Source organism: Scylla paramamosain, chromosome 49, assembly GCF_035594125.1.
Source record: "Scylla paramamosain isolate STU-SP2022 chromosome 49, ASM3559412v1, whole genome shotgun sequence".
Lineage (NCBI taxonomy): Eukaryota > Metazoa > Arthropoda > Malacostraca > Decapoda > Portunidae > Scylla > Scylla paramamosain.
The window spans coordinates 2,372,809-2,395,030 of NC_087199.1; the positions used below are offsets into that span (position 1 = coordinate 2,372,809).

Below are 22,222 nucleotides of genomic sequence, written 5' to 3' on the forward strand. Positions count from 1 at the left end.
TAGAAACACGTGGAGAAGGATAACTCGAGCGGCTCACCCTGCAATACACTGGGGTTAAGGTCGTATGAAGAAGAAGACAAGGGGAGCACACCGCAGGTATTGTGTAGGCGGAAAATGGGCGCTCTCTCTCTTCCCTTCTGTCTGGTGTTGCAGTGTGTCACAGCGGGGAAATGGGCGCTCTCTCTCTCTTCCCTTATGTCTGGTGTTGCAGTGTGTCACAGCGGAAAAATGGGCACTCTCTCTCTCTCTCTCTCTCTCTCTCTCTCTCTCTCTCTCTCTCTCTCTCTCTCTCTCCTATCTGGCATCGCAGTGTGTCGCAGCAGGGAAACTGGCGCCCTCTCTCTCTCTCTCTTGGGGGCCGCCACAGCTCCTTATTAAGGTCAGTCCCAAATAAGATCGGTCTCTCTGTGATTGGCCAACACACTGCTGCCCTCCCGACCAATCACCTTCCATACGACTTCTATCTCTCCAGGCTGCCTCAGGTAGCAGCTCATGCATCATTGCCAACGCCTATCTTCGCTATTGGGCAACACAGTGCTACCAACGTCACCCCCCCCCCCACTAACTCGCTCCAGTCGCAACAATACGAATATTCTGCAACAGTTCTACGAATTGCCTTCAGGTGTTTGTGTTCCTTCGTGTGATAGGTCCTTAAGTAATGGACAAGTCTATTAATACTTTTCCTGTACTTTACGGAATTACTACCTAGAGTTATGTACATCTCAGGTTTTCCCAAGGGCGGTGGCGCTTGGTGACAATAAGAAAAATAATAATAGTGGTCATAAAATAAATAAACGAAATCAATAAAAAATAGATAAGTAAACAATAATAGAAAATAAACACTTTAGGTTTATGGTATTAAAAAATAGAACAATGAGAAAAATAAATTAGTAGAATGCAGCTCACTATATATAAAGAACAACAGTAATAATAACAACAAATAAAATCACCATACAAAACAAATGAAATAATTAATAGTAATAATAATAGTAATAATAATAAAATAATAATAATAATAATAATAATAATAATAATAATAATAATAATAACAATAATAATCTTTATACCCGTAGTCTCTTCAGCACATGGCGGCGATGAGACAGAGGAAAAGGTAAACAAACACTCCACAAAGCACCGCATACCGCTCTCGGGGCCCTCACAGCCACCACACACTTGCCACACACCTGCCAAGTGGGGGCTAGGTGCAGCGGGGAGCGGCGCGCCCTGGGGAGGGAAGAGGCGCCCCGTCCTGCCCCACGAGAGCTGGAAATAAGGTAAGTATTGGAAGGTGTCTGGTGGATGATTATGTTGTGCCTTTAGGAATAGATAGAATGATAATAAAGAGAGAATAGAAATAAAAGAGGGTAAATATAGATAAATAGGGAAGTAGAAGAAGAAGGATGAGGGGGATGGAAGAGAAGAGATAGTAGAACAAAAGTTATTAAAAGAGGAATTAATGAATAAACGAGGAGGAATAGAATAGAGGAAGAGAAGAGGAGATAAAGATGAAGAGGTGATAGGAAGGATTAATAAAGATAAATTGTTGCTTTGAAGGAAGAAGAGGAGACAGGAAGAAAGAAGGGAGAATTTGAGGAAGACGATATAAATTAAAAGAAAGAAGGAAGAAAACAGAAAACAAACAAGATGAAGGAGAAGAGAAAGGAATAAGGAAAAGCAAAAAGGGTACGAGAAGAGGAACAAGAAGAAAAACAAGAGGGAGAAAGAAAAGAAGATCAAATACTGAAAAAAATAAGGAAGAGGAGAGAGAAAGAGAGAGAGAGAAAAAAAAAAACAGTTAGAGAAGGAGGATTAATAACAAGAAAATAACAATAACAAAGAAGAAATGACAAGGAAAAGATAAAAGAGGAGAGGAACAAGGAGAAAAAGAGCAAGGACACACACACACACACACACACACACACACACACACACACACACACACACACACACACACACACACACACCACAATGAAGGAGCAATATAGAGAGACAGATGTGGTTCGTAACATCACCAACATACAGTTTGGCGTGCTGTCGGCTCAGGACATGCAGCAGCTGAGTCATGCGCATGTGGTGTCCTCCGAGCTGTACACTGTCCCCGCCCTCACCCACAAGCCGGCCCCCCATGGCGTGCTGGACCTGCGGATGGTGAGTGTTGGGTGTGTGTGTGTGTGTGTTTTGTTTTGTTTTTGTTTTTCTTTCTTCTTTCCTTTTTTTTTAATCTTTTGTGTGTTTGACAGTATATTTTTTTTATTTATTTATGTATTATATTTTCTTTCTTCATTTCTTAATCAATGTGTTTGGTAAGTATTGTTTTATTTATTTATTTTTTACTATTTTGTTTCTTACTCTATTTATTATTATTATTATTATTATTATCTATTTTATTTTTATTTATTTAACTTTTTTTGTGTGTGTGTGTATATTTTGATAGTCTTCTTTCTTTCTTTCATTCTTTCTTTTTTTTTTCTCCCCTTCTCTCTGACCCAACACAATTTAACCAAACCCAGCATCTCTTAACCGTTCCTGGTCTCAGCATCCCTTTTTGTCCAGTATTAGCAGCCCAGCATCCATGACTCAGGCTGGCAGGGCATCACAGAGGATAGACCTGCTCCACCTTTACAAAGACAGTATAAATGTGTGTGTGTGTGTGTGTGTGTGTGTGTGTGTGTTTGTTAATTTTCCAGGGGCACACCACTGAGGGTATAAGCACCACAGGCAAACACAGTACATTTTAGTGCTCCTCCTTACTGGTTTTTAAGTTTATGAAATGAAATACAGTCTTGTCACAAAGTCCTGCGTCAATACTTTCATGTGCCTTTTGAGAAGCACCCCCTCTGTACCCCCCACCCCCCTGTGTGCAGCACTTCCCGGCACCTCCTCAGATTGATTTCAGCAGGCCTGGTTAAGAAACGCTGATCCTAACAAACCTATCCCCAACAAACCCAAACCTAACCTATCCCAAACGCACCCTAACCTAATCTACCCTACTCAAACACCCTAACCTAACCTTACCCAACACAACTTAACCTTATCAGACCTAGCACTCCAACACACCCTAACCTAACCTAACCTAACACAGCCCAACACAACTTAACCTTACCAGACCTAGCACTCCAACACACCCTAACCTAACCTAACCTAACCTAACCTAACACACCCTAACCTAACCAGACCCCAACTCAACCCACCCTCCACACAGCCTAACCTAACCTATTGCCCCAAACCTCCACTTTTCAGGGCACGAGCCAAAAGGACATGGCTTGTGAGACCTGCTCTAAGAATCTGACAGACTGCACGGGTCACTATGGCTTCCTGGATCTGGCACGGCCGGTCTTCCATGTGGGCTACTTCAAGAATACTGTGCACATCCTTCAGAATATTTGCAAGGTGGGTGCTGGTAGTGGTGGTGGTGGTGGTTTAAGGGAAGGATGACAAGGAGGAAGAGGTGGAGGTCAAGGAAGAGGAAGAAGAGAGGTGAAGTTATGGAGGGAGAGAAGGAAGGGAGGTTTGTGAGAAGATTAGGAGAGGAGGAGGAGGAGGAGGAGGAGGTGAAGTTATGGAGGAAGAGGAGGAAGGGAGGTTTGTGAGAAGATTAGGAGGAGAGGAGGAGGAGACATACATATCAAAACACTAAAAAAACACTCAAAAACACCCATTTCCACCCAAAACCACTCAATTCCACCCAAAAACAATATCACAACCACACGCACACACTAACATGCCCTCTCTTTTTCTCTCTCTCTCTCTCTCTCTCACCCAGACCTGCTCTCATGTTCTTCTGAAACCAAAGGACAAACCAGGCATGTGTGAGCAAGCTAAGCGCATCACGTCGTACCTACAGAAGAAAGCCCTTTACAAACGCGTCAATGAACTCTGCAAGAAGGTGTCCCTCTGTCCGAACTGCGGGGCGACGAATGGTGTGGTCAAGAGACTCCCTCCGCTGAAAATTGTGCATGAGAGATTCAGAAATGTGAAGAAAGGCGACCCTGTTTTGACTGAGTACTTTGGTGGGTGTGTGTGTGTGTGTGTGTGTGTGTTGTGTTATGCTGTGATGGGGTTTTTCAAGGGGCTTTTCGTGGTGCCAGGGGATGTTATTATGGTTTTCAGGATTCCAGTAATGGTTTAACAGGCTGTAGTGGAAGTTATTGGGGTTTTCAAGGGTGTTTTCAAGGTTGTAGTGGAAGTTACTGGGGTTTTCAAGGGTGTTTTCAAGGCTGTAGTGGAAGTTACTGGAGTTTTCAAGGGTGTTTTCAAGGTTGTAGTGGAAGTTACTGGGGTTTTTCAAGGGTGTTTTCAAGATTGTAGTGGAAGTTACTGGGGTTTTCAAGAGTGTTTTCAGGGTTCTTTAGTTTAACAGGCTGTAGTGGAAGTTACTAGGGTTTTCAGTGTTTTTTTTTTTTTTTTTTTTTTTTATAAGTCTCATCTCTTTCCCTCTCCTCTTCCTCCTCCTCATCCCCACCACAGCACAGTTTGACACAGCCCTGGAGTACAACAAGGAGCTAGAGTCACACCTTTCCTCAAATGTGGTGGAGTTTTTGAACCCAAGTCAAGTTTTGGACCTGTTTGAAAAGGTGAGCTGACCTGACCTAGATCACAGCCAATAACCTAACCTGACCTGACCTAGAGCCTAACCTAACACACCCTAACCTAATCTGACCTAACCTAACACCTTATCTCCCATCCTGTCACCCAAAACGCACTCTATCTTCCTTACCTGGTCACCCAAAATCACCCTATTATTCACCCTATCCTTACTTTCCCACCCTGTCACCCAGTTAGCATGAAAATAGCGGTAGAAGACAGCAAGAGATGCAACACTGCAGCGGTGAGAGAGAGGCTGAAGACAGTCAGTTAGAGGAGAGGAGTTGATGAAACGAAAAGCTTTTGATTCCACCCTGTCTGGCAGAGCAAAATTCACCCTATCACCCTACCATTCACCCTATTCTTAATCTATTTCACTGTCACCCAAAACTCACAATTATTGCCATCACCCTGTCTCACCCTGTTTCCCTCCACAGATCCCATACAGCGACCTGCCCCTACTGTGCATGAACCAGCAGTTTTCTCACCCTAAGGACCTCATCCTCACCCGCCTGCTGGTGCCCCCGAACTGCATCCGGCCCTCCGTCATCTCTGAGCTCAAGGCTGGCACGTGAGTGGTGGTGGTGGTGGTGGTGGTGGTGGTGGTGGTGGTTTGTAAGTTTAGTGTCATAAGTTAGGTTAGGTTAGGTTATATTATGTTAGGTTAGGTTAGGTTAGGTTAGGTTAGGTTAGGTTAGGTTAGGTGATGTTTAAGTGTACTACTGTATGCATCATCTGGGCCTTGATCCATCGTTTTTCTGTATATCTTTGGAACAGTCAGATGAGTGTGGTGTTTCAGCACAGCGTGTTTGACTCCCTGCTGTGTGGTAGTGTATTGCATTGCTGAATGTACTTCATTACACCATTCACTCTTGACTGAGAAGTGTTGTGCCCTCCAGCCTGAAGGACTTGCCAACGGGTGAAGCTCCACTCACCTGTGACGCCAACAGTCACACCACCTCTCCCAGCCCCCCCACCCCCCAAAATTCCAGCAGTGTGTGCAGCAGTACAGTGCAGTGCAGTTCAGTGCCAAACGCTGGAACAGGGAGGGAAACAGACCGTGGTGAAGCGCCACACTGGTGTGACTGCCGGTGTGGAAGATGTCCGTGGAGAATGGCGGGTCAGGGCCACGACGCACAGCAGTGTTAGTGTGTTGGGTTAGGTTAGTTACGTTAGGTCAGCTTTATTAATTGGTGTGATAGTGAGGTTAGGTTAGGCAAGGCCACTCATCACCAGACCTTAACACCGCCTGTGCACGGCAGCAATGAGGACGACATCACGGTGATGCTGACGGAGATCATCTTCCTCAACAACCTGATCAACAAGCGCAGCGCTGGCAAGGTGCAGAGCATCCAGGACTCCTGGGAGCACCTGCAGCTGCACGTGGCATTCATCATCAACTCTGAGATATCTGTGCCCCTCGACCTCAGCATGGTGAGACACGGAGGCGGGGGGGGGGGAGAAAATGTGTGGCCTGGGACATGGATGGAATACTTTGTGTGGCTGTGTTTAGTTTGCTGGGTGTGTGAGGGGGAAAGAAAGGCTGCTTTTTGGTTTGTGGTTAAAGGTTGCATTTCTTTGTGAGAGAGAGAGAGAGAGAGAGAGAGAGGTAGTGTGTGTGTGTGTGTGTGTGTGTGTGTGTGTGTGTGATAGAGAGAGAGAGAGAGAGAGAGTTTGTGTTCTCATTTTACTTCTCTCTCTCTCCTTTCCACTCCCTCTCTTCCTCCCTAACCTAACCTAACCTAACCTTACCTAACCTAACCTAACCTAACGTACCCCCCAGGCCAGGAAGTCAACGCGGGGGTTCGTTCAGCGGCTGAAGGGGAAGCAAGGCCGTTTCCGTGGCAACCTTTCGGGGAAGAGGGTCGATTTTTCCAGCAGGACTGTAATCTCGCCCGACCCCAACCTAAGGATCAATGAGGTGAGGTTCAAATCATGCCCAAATACACCACAGAAATGCCCAGAACACCCTTAAGTACCTAAAACCCATAAAACTCACTCAAAAAACCTAAAATCACCCTTAAAATACCCTAAAAAACACCCAAAATACCCTTTAACACCCCAAATCACACCCAAAATACTCTAAAAACATTCACAACACATCTAAAATTTCTTGTAACACCTCAAAACACACTCAAAACATCCCAAAGGCACCTTAAAACACCCCAAAAACACCACAAACACCCCCAAACACCCTAACACACTCTTGAATCCCCAGGTGGGCGTCCCTATCGAGGTAGCTAAACAGCTGACATACCCTGAGAAGATTACCACCCACAATATGTCCCTGATGCGGCAGCTGGTGAAGAACGGCCCTGACACACACCCTGGGGCCATGTTTATTGAGCCCAGGTCTTCCCCAGGACTGAAAAAATCCTTGAGATATGTTAACAGAGAAAGGACAGCCATGGAACTGAGACAAGGGGATGTGGTAGAGAGGTGAGTCAGTGGGAGTGTCAGGGTGTGTGGGGGAGATAGAGGGGTTGGTATGGGAGAGATAGGGAGGGTGCGGGAGAGAGATGGGGAGTGATAGGTGTTGGTGATGTGTGTGTGTGTGTGTGGGAGATAGGGTGTGTGTGTGTGTGTGTGGTGAAGGGAAGAAGGGAGAGGTATTTGTGTGAGAGAGATGGAAAGAGAGAATGATAGTGTAGTTTGTGCGTTTGTTAGAGATAGACAGAGAGAATGCTTCTAAAAGGTAAAGAAACCACACTCTAAACCACACCCTAACCTAACCACACACCCCAAACCACACCCTAACCTAACCACACACACCCTAACCTAACCTAACACTCCCCAAAACACATCTTAACCTAATCTAACACATCCTAACCTAACCTAACACCGCAAACGACGCCCTAACCTAACCACACACACCCTAACCTAACCTAACACTCCCCAAAACACATCTTAACCTAATCTAACACACCCTAACCTAATCACACACCCCAAACCACACCCTAACCTAACCACACACACCCTAACCTAACCTAACACTCCCCAAAACACATCTTAACCTAATCTAACACATCCTAACCTAACCTAACACCGCAAACGACGCCCTAACCTAACCACACACACCCTAACCTAACCTAACACTCCCCAAAACACATCTTAACCTAATCTAACACATCCTAACCTAACCTAACACCGCAAACAATTCCCTAACACATCCTAACTTAACCTAACACCCCCAGACACCTAATGGACGGGGACATCGTGCTGTACAACCGCCAGCCGTCCCTGCACAAGATGTCCATTATGTCCCATCGTGTCAGGGTTCTTCCTTGGCGCACGTTTCGCTTCAATGAGTGTGTGTGTGCACCTTACAATGCCGACTTCGATGGGGATGAAATGAACCTGCATGTGCCACAGACTGAGGAGGCGCGCGCTGAGGCCCTAACACTCATGGGGGTAAGCGGGTGGTGTTTGCAGAGGGTCTTTGTTTATATGAAGTGTGCTTTGGTGTTTTTTTGGGGGTTCTAGAAGGGATATTTTTGTGTTTAGGGTTTTTTTTTTGTGTTTAAGTGGTGTTTTTGTGTGTTTTTGTGGGTTATTAGGGTTTTTTTTGTGTGTTTGTGTGTTTAGGATGTGTGTGTGTGTTTTTTTGTGGGTTATTAGGTTTTTTTTTTGTGTGTTTGTGTGTTTAAGATGTGTGTGTGTGTGTGTGTGTGTTTGTGGGTATTCAGGGTCTTTTGTGTGAAGGATGGGGTGTTTCTTAGCAGGTATGTGTGTTTGGGGTGTTTATCTAGGGTAAGGGGGCTGTTTGGGGTGTTTGCCGTGGGTCCGTGTGAGTGTGGGTGTGGAAACTTACCTTTTGTAGTTCTTTTCTGGTGTGTTTGGGTGATTGGAGTGTGTTTGTGTGTGTGTGTGTGTGTGTGTGTGTGTGTGTGTGTGTGTGTGTGTGTGTAGAGGAAAAAGACTTGGTATATGTATGTATGCATGTATATACGTGTTGTAATTATTTTTTTTTCTTTACGTTATTGTTGTACGTGTATTTTGTGTGTGTGTGTGTGTGTGTGTGTGTGTGTGTGTTTCTTTGGGGCAGGGAGGGTGGAGCTTGGGATGTGTGTGTGTGTGTGTGTGTGTGTTGAGTAGTTACTGTTACTGTTGTTTGTCTCTACTTGTCTCTATCTCTTGTTCAAAATAGTCTTTCTCCAAATGAAAAAAAAAAAAACAGCTTAAAACACCCTAAAACACACCTAAACCCCATAAAATGCACCTAAACACCCCAAAAATACCCAAAACACACTAAAAACATCTCAAAACACTAATAAAACACACCAAAACACACCAAAACACCCCTTAAACATCCAAAACATCCCAAAATACACCAAAACAACCCTCAAACATCCCAAAACACACCAAAACACCACAAAACACCAAAAAACACACAAAAAACACCACCTTGAAGCACAAAAACACCCCAAAAAGCACCCCAAACCTAACCTAACCTAAACCCCCACAGGTCACATCAAACCTCATCACACCTCGACATGGAGCTCTGATTGTCGGCGCCACGCAGGACTTCCTTACCGGGTCTTACTTATTGACACAAAAGGATGTGTTTTTTGACCGAGAGCACGCCTGTCACCTCATCTCCTCAATATTGGCGGGGAAAGAGACCAGTTACAAGATTGAACTGCCACCCCCTGCCATCCTGAAGGTGTGGAAAAGAGGCTGAAGGGAACTGGGAGGGTGAAAAGGGCTAGAGGGGGGTTAGAAGGGTGTTGTCTTGGGTTTCAGGAGTGTTTGGTCAAGCTTTCGGGGTGTTTTGGGGTGTTGAGTGTTGCTTTGGGGGTCTGGTTAAGTTGTTAAGGTAGGTTTTGGGTGTATTTGGGTGTTTTTGGGGGGATCTGGGGTGTTTTTTTTTGTTTTTTTTTGGGTGTATTTGGGTGTTGAGGGCTGCTTTCGGGGTGCGGTTAAGTTGAGGTAGTTTTGGAATGTTTTGGTGTGTGTGTTTTGGGTGTGTTTGTTTTGGGCTTGTTGAGTTGTGTTCAGGGGTGTGTTTTGGGATGTTTTGGTGTGTTTTTTTGGGGTTTTGGGGTTGCTGAGTTATGTCTGGGGTGTTTTTTTAATTTTTTTGGTATTTCAGGGGTGTTGAGGGTGTTTTTGGCAGTTTCGGGGTGTTTTTGATTTTTTTTTTTGTGTTTTAGTGGTATTGAGGGTGTTTTTGGCTGTGTTTTGGGGTGTTTTTTTTTTGTGTGTGTTTTAGCGGTATTGAGGGTGTTTTTGGCAGTGTTTTGAGGTGTTTTTTTATATTTTTTTGGTATTTCAGGGGGTTGAGGGTGTTTTTGGCAGTTTTGGGGTGTTTTTAATTTTTTTTTGGTGTTTTAGTGGTATAGAGGGTGTTTTTGGCTGTGTTTTGGGGTGTTTTTTTATTTTTTGGTGTTTCAGGGGTGTTGAGGGTGTTTTTGGCAGTGTTTTGGGGTGTTTTTATTTTATTTTTTTGGTGTTTTAGCGGTATTGAGGGTGTTTTTGGCAGTTTTCGGGTGTTTTTAAGGTATTCTGTGAGTTTTTTTTGTGTGTGTGGAGGAAAGATTCTGTTTGGTTTCCAGGTGTTTTTGTTGAGGTGCCTCCTGCTGCTATCCTGAAGGTGCAGAAGGGATGTTTTGTACGAGTCTATACTATTTTTACTGTGGGAAGAACATTTAGGTGTTGGCCGAGCTCCTTTAGTCACTCTGCCACACCATGCAGCTTCTCTTTAATGTATAATTTCTTCTTGCTTTTTATTGAAGTGTAAGTATTGAGTGTGTGTGTGTGTGTGTGTGTGTGTGTGTGTCTTTTGTATATCATTTCTTTTTGCTTTTTAATGAAGTTTAATTATTGAGTGTGGATCATTTAGCTCGTCAAACTGTGCACTGCTATGAATGGTTTGGGTTTCACATAAATATCACATCATTTGACAACACAGCTTCGTGGCATTGGCGTGTGGGTCGAGAGCACCCTGGAAGCTTATTGGCAGGATCAGGTCACTCAGGTCAGAGAGTAGAGTAGCTCAGGAGTCAGTTCCTTGCAGGCCACCACCCATGGAAGCAGAACAAGGACAAAATAAATTATAGAAAAATGCTACCCTACCCTACCTTAGTCTACCAAAACAAACAAAACCTGACCTAGCCTAGTCTAATCTACCCGAACCTAACCTACCCTACCCGAACAAACAAAACACAATCTTCATCAAAAAGCATAAGAACCAAACCTAACCTAACATCACACTCATTACCACAGCCACAGCAGCTCTGGACAGGCAAGCAGGTGTTCAGCGCAATCATCCGTCCCAGCAAGTTTTTCCCCGTGGAAGTTAACCTCACAGCACGGAGGAAGGACTACACAAGAGGCGAGGAACTGTGCTCAAATGAAGCCTGGGTCGTAATGCGGAACTCACAACTCCTGGCGGGGGCTCTGGACAAGTCTCTGCTAGGCTCAGGATCAAAGAAGAACCTTTTTTACGTCATCCTGAAGGACTACGGGAAGGAGCACGCAGCCGACGCAATGTGGAGAGTGGCAAGGGTGTCGACGCTGTTTTTGATGAATCACGGGTTTTCTATTGGCATTGGGGATGTGATGCCGGGTGCAGGACTGCTGGCCAGGAAACGGGAGCTGTTGCAGGATGGGTAAGAGTGTGTGTGTGTGTGTGTGTGTGTGTGTGGAGGGGTTAGATAGAGACCTTCCTCTCCCTTTTTTTTTTTTTTTTTTTTTTTCTTCATATTGTTATTTTATTATTATTTATTATCAGTATTGTATTATTTTTCTATACCCTTACCTGTCTGAACTTAAGTTAACCTATTACATCACATTACTCTCACTTCCTAACCAAACTTAACTAAATTACTTTTTTACTTAACAAACCTAACCTAACCCAGCCCACACTCACAAACCCTAACTCAACCTAATGTATTACTCTCTCTCCAAACCTAACTAAGCAATACTTCTCTTAACTAACCTAATTCAACTAAACAGTATTCCTACCTAACCTAACTGAAACTAAACAGCACATGTCTTAACCTAACTAAGCCTAACCTAATTTAACAAAACAGTACTTCTATCTAACCTAACAAACATAAACAACACATATCTTAACCAAACCTAACCTAATTCAACTAAACAGTATTTCTACCTAACGTAACAAACTAAATAACATATATCTTAACCTAACCTAACCTAACCTAACCTAACCTAACTTAACCTAACCTAACTTAACCTAACCTAACCTAACTTAACCTAACCTAACTTAACCTAACCTAACTTAACCTAACCTAACCTAACTTAACCTAACCTAACCTAACCTAACCTAACCTAACTTAACCTAACCTAACTTAACCTAACCTAACCTAACTTAACCTAACCTAACTTAACCTAACCTAATTCAACTAAACAATACTTCTTCCTAACCAAACCTAATCAGACAAACATCTCATAAACTAAACCAACAAAACCCAAACCTAACCTAACCCTCAGGTACGGCAAATGTGACGAGTTTATATCTCAGCTTAAGGAGGGCACACTGCACTGCCAGCCGGGTTGCAGTGCCGAGGAGACCCTGGAGCAGCTCATCCTGAAGGAACTGAGCACCATTAGGGACAAGGCAGGCAAGGCGTGTGTGATGGAGCTGCACAAGACCAACGCAGCCCTTATCATGGCCATCTCCGGCTCCAAGGGATCGTTTATCAATATTTCCCAGATGATTGCCTGTGTGGGTCAGCAGGCCATCGGGGGCAAGAGAGTGCCTAATGGCTTTGAGGACCGAGCCTTACCGCATTATGAGAGGTGGGTGAGAGGGGAGACGGAGAGGGATGGTTGATGTGGATGAGAAAGCAGAAGAGGGATGGTGTGGGTGAAGGAGGAGGAGGAAGAGAGGGACAGTTGGTCTTGGTGAGAGAGAGAGAGAGAGAGAGAGGAGAGGAAGAGTGGTAGTCGGTGAGAGAGGAAGAGGAAGAGAGAGATGGTTGGTCTGGTTGAGAGAGAGAGAGAGAGAGAGAGAGGAGAGAAAGAGTGTGGTTGGTGAGAGAAGAGAAGGATGGTGAGTCTAGGAGAGAGAGGAGGAGAGGAAGACTGATGATGGCTGACAGAGGAGGAGGAAGAGAAGGATGGTAGGCTGTGTGAGAGCAGGAGAGGAAGAGGGTTGATGAGAGAGAGGGAGAGGGTTAATGGGTGTGGCTATGAGAGGGGAGAGGGTCGAAAGAGAGAGTTATGACTGTGTGTGTTTGTGTATATGTGTGTTTGTGTGTGTATGAGCTTGTGTGTGTGTGTGTGTTAGTTATGACTGTGTGTGTTTGTGTGTGTATGTGTGTGTGTGTGTATGAGTGTGTGTATGACTTATGACTGTGTGTGTTTGTGTGTGTATCTGAGTTTGTGTGTGTATGAGTGTGTGTGTGTGTTTACCTACTTGTGCTTCATGGGACAAGAGGTCTGCTGGTGTTGTCCTGTCTCCATATTTAATACCCAACTTAGCCTTGAATCCATGTATACTTGTTGCATTCACCCTTCTTATCCAGACTTCTATATGGAGGAAAACTGCACTTGTTGACAGCTCTCCCACAAACACTCTTCTTCAACCTCTTTCTCTCTGTGTGTGTGTGTGTGTGTGTGTGTGTGTGTGTGTGTGTGTGTGTGTGTGTGTGTGTGTGTGTGTTTTGTTTATATTCGTCACCAGTGTTCAGCAGGGTATCAAAACAAAAATCATGGTCCTTCAGTTGGGAGACCACGGCTGCCCGAAACAGCAGTGAGGGCCACACCAGCAGCAGTAATCCTGTGTCTGACTGAAGACCACAGAAATTTTTGCCATCTCCTTTAAAGCACCCAAGATCCACCAGTGCCCACAAAAAAAAAAAAAAAACCACACTCAAAATGCTCCAAAAACACCTCAAAACACACAAAAACACCCTCAGAACACTCAAAAAACACTTAAAAACACACAAAAACACCCTCAGAACACTCCAAAAACACCTCAAAACACACAAAAACACCCTCAGAACACTCAAAAAACACTTAAAAACACACAAGAACACCCTCAGAACACTCAAAAAAACACCTCAAAACACACAAAAACACCCTCAGAACACTCAAAACACACAAAAACACCCTCAGAACACTCAAAAAACACTTAAAAACACACAAAAACACCCTCAGAACAGTCCAAAAACACCTAAAAAAATACAAAATAATTCCCTAACAGTCCAAAAACACTGCAAAACACACAAAAACACTCTCTAACACTCCAAAACACCTCAAACACACAAAGACACCCTCAAAACACTCATCACCCATCCAAAACCACATCATAAACCCCTCAGACTACTTAAAAACCCCACAAAACACTCAACACCCAAAAAAAAAAAAAACATTAAAACGCCTACCATTTTCTACAAAGCCGCTACCTCACTACCTCCTTACTACCTCCCCTCCGCAGGCACTCCAAGATCCCGGCAGCCAAGGGGTTCGTCAGCAACAGTTTCTTCTCCGGCATGACCCCCACAGAGTTTATCTTTCACACCATGGCAGGCAGGGAGGGGCTGGTGGACACTGCCGTCAAGACCTCAGAGACTGGGTACATGCAGAGGCGACTTGTCAAGAGCCTAGAGGACCTGTATGTAGCCTATGACATGACGGTTCGTAACTCAACGCAGGATATTATACAGGTGAGGTTGTGTTGTTTGGGTGCGTTGGGTAGTGTTGGGTAGGTTAAGTGTGTATGTGTGTGTGTGTGTGTATAGGGGAACCAAACAAAACCTAACTTAACTAACCTAATCTAATCTAACACACCGCCAAACAGTTTAAGTACGGCGGGGACGGGCTGGACCCCTCAGAGATGGAAGGCACTGCTGGTCCAATCGATCTAGAGAGAGTCCTGGACCACATCAGAGCCAAGAGCCCCTTCCCAGAGGAGGACCCCCTGACCGGTGCTGAGATCCTGCAGCTGGCCACCAAGTACCTGTCAGAGGATGCCTTCAAGGAGCTCTCCACTGAATTCAAGGGGGAACTGAAGAGTTTTATGGAGAAGTTTTCAAAAAGGGTGGATAAGGTTTGTGTTCCTAAGTAAATTTTTAGGTTTTGGGGAGAAAGTATGTTTTTAGGTTTGTTTTTGGTGTGCGGGTGTGTGGTAGTGTTGTTTTAGGGTGTTTTTAAAGGAATGTTACTGCTTGTTGTGGTGTGCGGGTGTGTGGTAGTGTTGTTTTAGGGTGTTTTTAAAGGTGTTACTGCTTGTTGTGGTGTGCGGGTGTGTGGTAGTGTTGTTTTAGGGTGTTTTTTAAAGGTGTTACTGCTTGTTGTGGTGTGGCGGGTGTGTGGTAGTGTTGTTTAAAGGTGTTCTAAAGGTGTTACTGCTTGTTGTGGTGTGCGGGTGTGTGGTAGTGTTGTTTAAAGCTGTTTTTAAAGGTGTTGCTGCTTGTTGTGGATGTGCGGGTGTGTGGTAGTGTTGTTTTAGGTGTTTTTAAAGGTGTTACTGCTTGTTGTGGTGTGAGGGTGTGTGGTAGTGTTGTTATAGGGTGTTTTTAAAGGTGTTACTGCTTGTTGTGGTGTGCGGGTGTGTGGTAGTGTTGATTTAGGGTGTTTTTAAAAGGTGTTACTACTTGTTATGGGTGTTTTAGGTTAGGAAAGTAATTTTTAAATTATTTTTGGGGTTGTTAATGTTTTTATGTGTGTGTAATTGGAAAGTAATTTTTTGGGGTATTTTCATAGTTATTACTGTTTTCTTTTTGGGTGTCTTTGGGTTGGGAAAGTGAATTTTTGGGGTATTATTTTGCTTTTTTGGGTGTTTTTAGTTGGGAAAGTTATTTTTTTTATGTTTTTTAGGGGGGGATTTGCACTTTTTTTCAGTGTTTTTTTTTATTTTTTTTATTTTTTTCATTTACTGTTTATTGGGGTTGAAAAAATTGTTTATATAGTGTGTGTGTGTGTGTGTGTGTGTGTGTGTGTGTGTGTGTGTGTGTGTTATGTTCATTCACTCACACACTCTTCCACACACACAGATCCGTTCCCGACTGACCCACACCACCGCCACCACCACCACCACCACCACCACCAGCAAGCCCTCAGCCCAGGCACCTGTGGAGAAGCATGTGGAGCGTCTCACCTTCACCCAGCTCATCGACTTCCTGAACTCCTGCCTGGACCGCTACCAGGCCGCTGTGGTGGAGCCTGGCACGGCGGTGGGTGCCCTTTGTGCCCAGAGCATTGGGGAGCCTGGCACTCAGATGACACTCAAGACTTTCCATTTTGCTGGGGTGGCTGCCATGAACATTACTCTTGGGGTGCCGCGGTGAGGGTCCCTAGGCTGTCTGTGTTTGTGTGGGTTTGTGTGGGTGTTTGTGTGGGTGTTTGTGTGGGTGTTTGTGGGGTGTTTGTGGGGTGTGTAACAGTGGTGGGACAGGTTTGTGAGGGTTTAGTTAGGTTAGGTCTAGTTAAGTTAGAGGAGAAGGTGGAGGATTATGTTAGTTAGTTTATGTTATGTTAGTTAGTGGCAAGTTGGTACAGTTTGGTTTTCCTTGGCTTGTAGGAGGAAGAGGTGAAAGAGATCAAGTTTGTGACTATAAGAGGAGGTTTGGTTAAGTTATGTTTAGTTAGGTTAAGTTAGAGGAGGAGGAGGTTAAGTTAGTGATGAGATAATAGGTGCAATTTAGTTTTTCCTTGGCTTGTAGGAGGAAGAGGTGGAAAGAGATCAAGTTTGTGGCCATAAGAGGAAGTTTGGTTAAGTTAGGTTTAGTTAGGTTAAGTTAGAGGAGGAGGAGGAGAAGCAGGTAAGGGTTGTGAGAAGGGAAGAGGAGAAAGAGTAGATTTTAAGTTAATAGGAGGAGGAGGAGAAAGAGATCAACTTTGTGAGAGTATAAGTGGGTTGGGTGAGGTGGAGGAAGAGATGAAGGTGAGGTGTTAATAGTTAATCCATTCTCTCTCTCTCTCTCTCTCTCTCTCTCTCTCTCTCTCTCTCTCTCTCTCTCTCTCTCTCTCTCTCTCTCTCTCTCTCTCTCTCTCTCTCTCTCTCTCTCTCTCTCTCTCTCTCTCTCACAGCATCCTTCAAATAACACATCACAAATCCTCCCTCCTCTCACTGACCCTCTCTCTCTCTCTCCCACAGCATTCTAGAAATCATCAACGCGTCACACAGCATTTCCACACCAATCATCACAGCGAAATTGAAAGAGGACAGCGACCCAGAGAAGGCACGGCAGGTGAAGGGGCGGATCGAGAAGACACTGCTGGGGGAGGTGTGTGAGTATGTGGAGGAGGTGTTCCTGCCTGACGACTGCTTCCTTCTCCTCAAGTTGGCCGTGGATCGCGTCAGGCTGTTGAAGCTGGAAGTTGACGCGTATTCTATCAAGTACGCCATCTGTACATCAAAGTTAAAGGTTTGTCGGGGGTGTTCGGGTGTTTGCAGGGTGTTGGGGTGTTTGCAGTGTGTGGGGGTGCTTGTAGGTGTTGTGTGAGGTGTGGGGGTTTTTTTGGGGGGGTTCTTTGTTTGTTTTTGTGTTTTTTGGGGGTTTTGGGTGTGTTTTTTGGGTTTTGTGGGTTTAAAGGTATGTTATGTGGGTTTTGGGGTTGTTTAGCTTTGTCTCTGAGTTTTTGGGACTTTTTTTGTGGTTTCTGTGTTTGTTTTTCGGTTTAAGGTTGTGTTCTGCGGGTTTTGGTATTATTTGGGTTTTGTGGGTGTTTTTTTTTGGGGGGGGTGTGTTTGTAGGTGTGTTTGTAAGTGTGTTTGGGTTTCTAGGTTTGTTTGTGGGTTTCCTGGCGGTGTTTGTGGTTGTGTGTGTGGTTTTGTATCATGTTTTCACTGAGTTTTGCAAATTTTCCTGCTTTTCTGTACAGGTCTCTTCTTTTTTCTTTTCTTTCCTCTATTTGCATGTTCCATTTGACTTTTTTTGTGTTTCCATTGAGTTTTGCAAGTTTTTCATCAGTTTTCTGTGTATTTCTCTTGTTTTCCCTTCTCTTTTTCTTTGTATTTTTATCTTTTCATTGAGTTTTGCTTGCTTTCAGTCAGTTTTCAGCATATATCTCTTCTTTTCTCTTCCATGTGTGTTTTCTGTCAATTTTCAACATATTTCTCTTCTTTTCCTTCCCCTTTCCCTTCCATTTCTATTTTCTCAGTGAGTTTCGTATGTTTTCCTTTCAGCTAATATGGGAGAGACTGGGAAAAGCTTTGTGTTTCTGTCAGTTTTCAGCGTATTTCTCTTCCTTTGCTGCGTATTTCTTCTTTTTCATTCTCTTTTCCATTCAGTTTCTGTGTATTTGTCAGTTTCTTTGTATATTTCTCTTCCTTTCCTTTGTATCTCTTTTTTCCTTCTCTTTTCTTTCCATTTTTGTGTATTTGTGAGTTTTCTGTACATTTCTCTTTTTCTTTGTCTCTCTCTCTCTCTCTCTCTCTCTCTCTTCTTTTCCTTCTTTTTTCCCTTTCATTTCTGTGTATTTGTCAGTTTTTTGCATATCTTTTTCCTGTATATCTATCTCTTCCTTCTCTTTCCCTTCCATGTGTGTCTCATCCCTTCCCGCCTCCCTCCCAGGTGAAGGACGGAGATGTGCGGGTGGAGTCGGACACCATCATCACTGTCCGGCCATCACGCACCAAGAGTTCTGCCATGTACTACCAGCTGCAGCACCTCCGCCAGCACATCACCAGGGTCATCATCAAGGGTCTCCCCTCTGTCAGCCGTGCCGTCATCAACCAGGTGTGTGCTGCTGGTGGTGCTTGGGGTGGTGATGTGGGAGTTTAACCTAACCTAACCTAACCTAACCTAAGCTAATGTAACATAAACTGACCTAGCCTAACTTAGTCTAACCTGATCTGACCTAACCTGACTTAATCTAACCTAACCTAATCTAATCTAACCTAACCTAACCTTACCTAAACCTGACCATGCCTAACATAATCTGACCCAACCTAACCTAACCTGATTTAACCTAACCTAACCTAACATAACATAACCTTAACCTGACCTAATCTAATATAATATAAGCTAACCTAACCTGACCATGGCCTAACCTAATCTGACCTAACCTAACCTGACCTCACTACTAACCTGACATAACATAACCTAACCTTCCTAACTGACCAGGTGTGTGATGGTGGTGGCATAGGAGTTTAACCTGGCCTAACCTAACTGACAAGGTGTGTGGTGGTGGTGGTGGTGGTGTTTAGCCTAACTTAGTCTAATCTAGTTTAGCTTAACCTAACCTAACACACCATCCTTCACTGTATAACACTAATGAAACCATCTAACACATTTGCAAAACTTTTATAACACTGAGAAAAGACCCAAAACACACTCAAACACCCTAACTCTCCCCAACACACCCTACACCACACACCACTAACACATCCTAACACCCTAACACACTACCCAGACACACCACAGACCCCATAAAACACCCCTAACACACCACACCACCCCTTAAAACATCCCTTTAAACACCACCACCGCAACACCCCTTAAAACACCCCAATCACAACAAACACACCACAACACCCTTTAAAACACCCCAAACACACCACAAAAAATACACCCATCACCAGAAACATCCTTAAAACACCCCCAATCATAGCAACACCCCATAACACCACCACAGACTCCCTCAAAACACCCATTACTTCACAGAGCGACGCTGGGCCAGGAGGGAAACAGAAATACGAACTACTTGTAGAAGGAGACAACCTGAGGGAGGTGATGGCGGACCTACGGAGTTGACGGGACTCGCTGCACCTCCAACAATACCTATGAAGTGTTCACCTGTCTGGGCATTGAGGCAGCGAGGGCCACCATCATCCATGAGATCACAGTGACGATGGAGACGCACGGACTGAGTGTGGACAAGCGGCATGTCATGTTACTGGCAGACTTAATGACGTGCCGAGGCCAGGTCTTGGGGATTACACGTCATGGCTTGTCTAAGATGAAAGAGAGTGTGTTGATGCTTGCCTCGGTGAGTGTGTGTGTGTGTGTGTGTGTGTGTGTGTGGTGAGTAAAGTACAGCATATAGATCAGTGAGTGGATGAGTGAGAACTTCAGTCTAATCAGCCAACTAGTCAGCCAGTCAGTCACTCAGACAGTCCATCCTTCCCTCCCTCCCTCATTCTAGCCACCTACTCACTCACTCACTCAGCCAGCCAGTCAGTCAATCCCTCTCCTCTAACTCATTAATTCACTCACTCACCCAGTCAGCCAGTCCCTCACCCCTCCCTTCCTCCCTCCCACACCCATCCATCCCTCCAACAACCTAACTAAACTAAACTTCTCTCATTCCAACCGTCTAACCTAAACTCCCTCCCCCACAGTTTGAGAAGACCGCAGACCACCTGTTTGACGCGGCCTACCACGGGCAGAGCAACCCCATCAATGGGGCGTTGAGTGACTGCATCATCATGGGGAGAGCCAATGAACATAGGCACTGGGGTGTTCAAGCTGGTCCACCACCACCGCAGAGAGGCAAGACCACCACCCAGGAAACTCATATTTGATCATCCAGAAATGCAATGTACCTCTCTCTCTCTCCTTGTCATGAGAGGGAGAGGGAGTAGGAGCCAAGAATGTGTTCCTCTCTCTCTCTTTCCTGGTTGTGAGAGGGAGTGGGGGGTGAGTCCCTGTCAGGTAGTTTGTTGTGGGTGTGGCCTTTATCATTATCATCATTGTCACTATCTGTTATGTTGTTAGGTATTGTTATTGTGTTACTATTACTTTCCACCAGGGACTGAGGGGGCTGGGTATGTGTGTGTGTGTGTGTGTGTGTGTGTGTGAAAGGAAAACCACCTCCCAGTTTTGTAAGAATGCTATTGAATCTTCCTCCATTGTTGGAAGAGAATGGCTGGGATGAGTTTGTTATTATGAAGACAATAGATGAGTGACACATGCGCACACACACACACACACACACACACAGAGGAAGTGCAAATAATGTGTGCGTTTGCTTGAATGGACAAACACCTTCATTATTCACTGTGTGAGTGTGTGTATGCGTGTGTGTGTATGTGTATATGTGTGTGTGTGTGTGTGTGTGTGTAAAGTCAGGAATGTTATTAGTATTTTCAAGTATACAGTCTTCTTTTGCCTAAGTTTGTTACAGCACAGTGGTGAAGTGACTGGCTGCACCACACACCACCTCTGAGTTAGAATGGTATGGAATTTGTACAGTTGAGAGTGGCAGTATTAACCCTTTCAGTGCAATATGCATCACTTCACAATACTTAAAGGAAGGTATGAAATTCTGATAGGCATCTACAAGAGGCATCTACAAGAAAGAGAAAAAAGAACAAATTTTGTAGTTTGTAGCTGGTGTAGTGTTGGATGTGGGCTGTGGAAGAAATATGTCAGAGTGATTAAGGGTTAAGGAAAGATGTGCCAAGCTGTGAAGAAGTTAAGGAAACTAGCTTAGTAAAAACTCATGTGTGTGTGTGTGTGTGTGTTAGTCAGGGTTCTTTTTACCAGAGGATAAACACTTTTCTAAGCTGTCATAGTAGTTCACCAGTTCAATATTTCACACATTTCTTATACTAGGTTAGTTTTCCCAGCAGTACAAGTTGGTGGTGTGTGACGTGTCCTGGCAGCACTCCTGACCTGAGGCAGCGGCTGGGATACGCATCACACAGCCAGCACACACCACTCACACTGTGCAAGTTTGATGTCATCCCAGAATTGGTGTGGAGTGTATATCAGCCAGTTTCTGCCATTACTGTATAGGCAGTAATAGTAGTATTAGTAGCATTTTCAAGTGTAAATAATACATTTTTTTCTGTTTGTAGGTTTATTATATCATCATTCCTGTCATGCATACAAGCAGTGGTGTATACTTATCTCATAATCAGTGGTGTACATTTATTTCATAATACTTATTGTGTGTGTTCATGTATGCTTTTGTTCATAATGCATGTGTGTATTCTGAGATGGTACACACACACTGAGATTGCATATATACATGAACTGTTGTAATATTTAGAGAATAGTACTAACACACACACACACACACACACACTCACAAAGCATGAGAGAGAGAGAGAGAGAGAGAGAGAGAGAGAGAAGAGAGAGAGAGAGAGAGAGAGAGAGAGAGAGAGAGAGAGAGAGAGAGAGAGAGAGAGAGAGAGAGAGACTTGTGGTGAGGAAGGAGTGAGTTTTATTGTGTGGTGAGGGACTGTGGTGAGTGACTGTGACACACACAATGCATCAGAGAGAGAGAGAGAAAGAGAAAGTGTTCTGTGGTGAGTGACTGTGGGTTTGTCCACATACTGTGGGTCTGTGGAGAGAGAGAGAGAGAGAGAGAGAGAGAGAGAGAGAGAGAGAGAGAGAGAGAGAGAGAGAGATTTACATTAATACATTTTTCACAAGCTAGCTACCACCACTACTAACAACAACAACAACTCAAGCTCTTTATCTATTACTACTACTGCAACATTTCATAACACACACAGTTTATATAATATTGTAAACATCACAATAAGTATTCCTATGTATTCATTCCTCTGTTCAGAATATTCTCATACATACAAAAATAACCGTCTTGATTAATGTCATGTTAATTTTCTGTGATAAATCTAATCTTTTTAATATATATTTATTTTTTGTCTATGATTAATGTATGTTTTAATAATAGTGAAGGCCTCATGTTGATATACACAATTGTTGATTTTTCTAAAGTTGTTAATACCTGTTGCTACTACTGCTACAAT

The 22,222-nt window shown here is 44.1% G+C and overlaps 1 protein-coding gene across 1 annotated transcript; it reads left to right on the forward strand.

The window, feature by feature from the left end:
* The first annotated feature begins 1,073 nt into the window (after positions 1–1,073).
* On the forward strand, positions 1,074–21,857 carry LOC135095604 (DNA-directed RNA polymerase III subunit RPC1-like). Its single transcript, XM_063996530.1, is given in 22 exon segments — positions 1,074–1,274; positions 1,555–2,148; positions 3,241–3,390; positions 3,764–4,010; positions 4,468–4,574; positions 5,022–5,155; positions 5,847–6,018; positions 6,368–6,505; positions 6,803–7,023; positions 7,779–7,995; positions 9,050–9,247; positions 10,810–11,195; positions 12,040–12,348; positions 13,991–14,219; positions 14,354–14,602; positions 15,549–15,838; positions 16,652–16,922; positions 18,072–18,236; positions 19,164–19,238; positions 19,240–19,488; positions 19,841–19,930; positions 19,932–21,857. Coding segments are annotated over 21 exon segments (4,362 nt in total). The 5' UTR covers positions 1,074–1,274; positions 1,555–1,968; the 3' UTR covers positions 20,217–21,857.
* Positions 21,858–22,222: the final 365 nt, after the last annotated feature.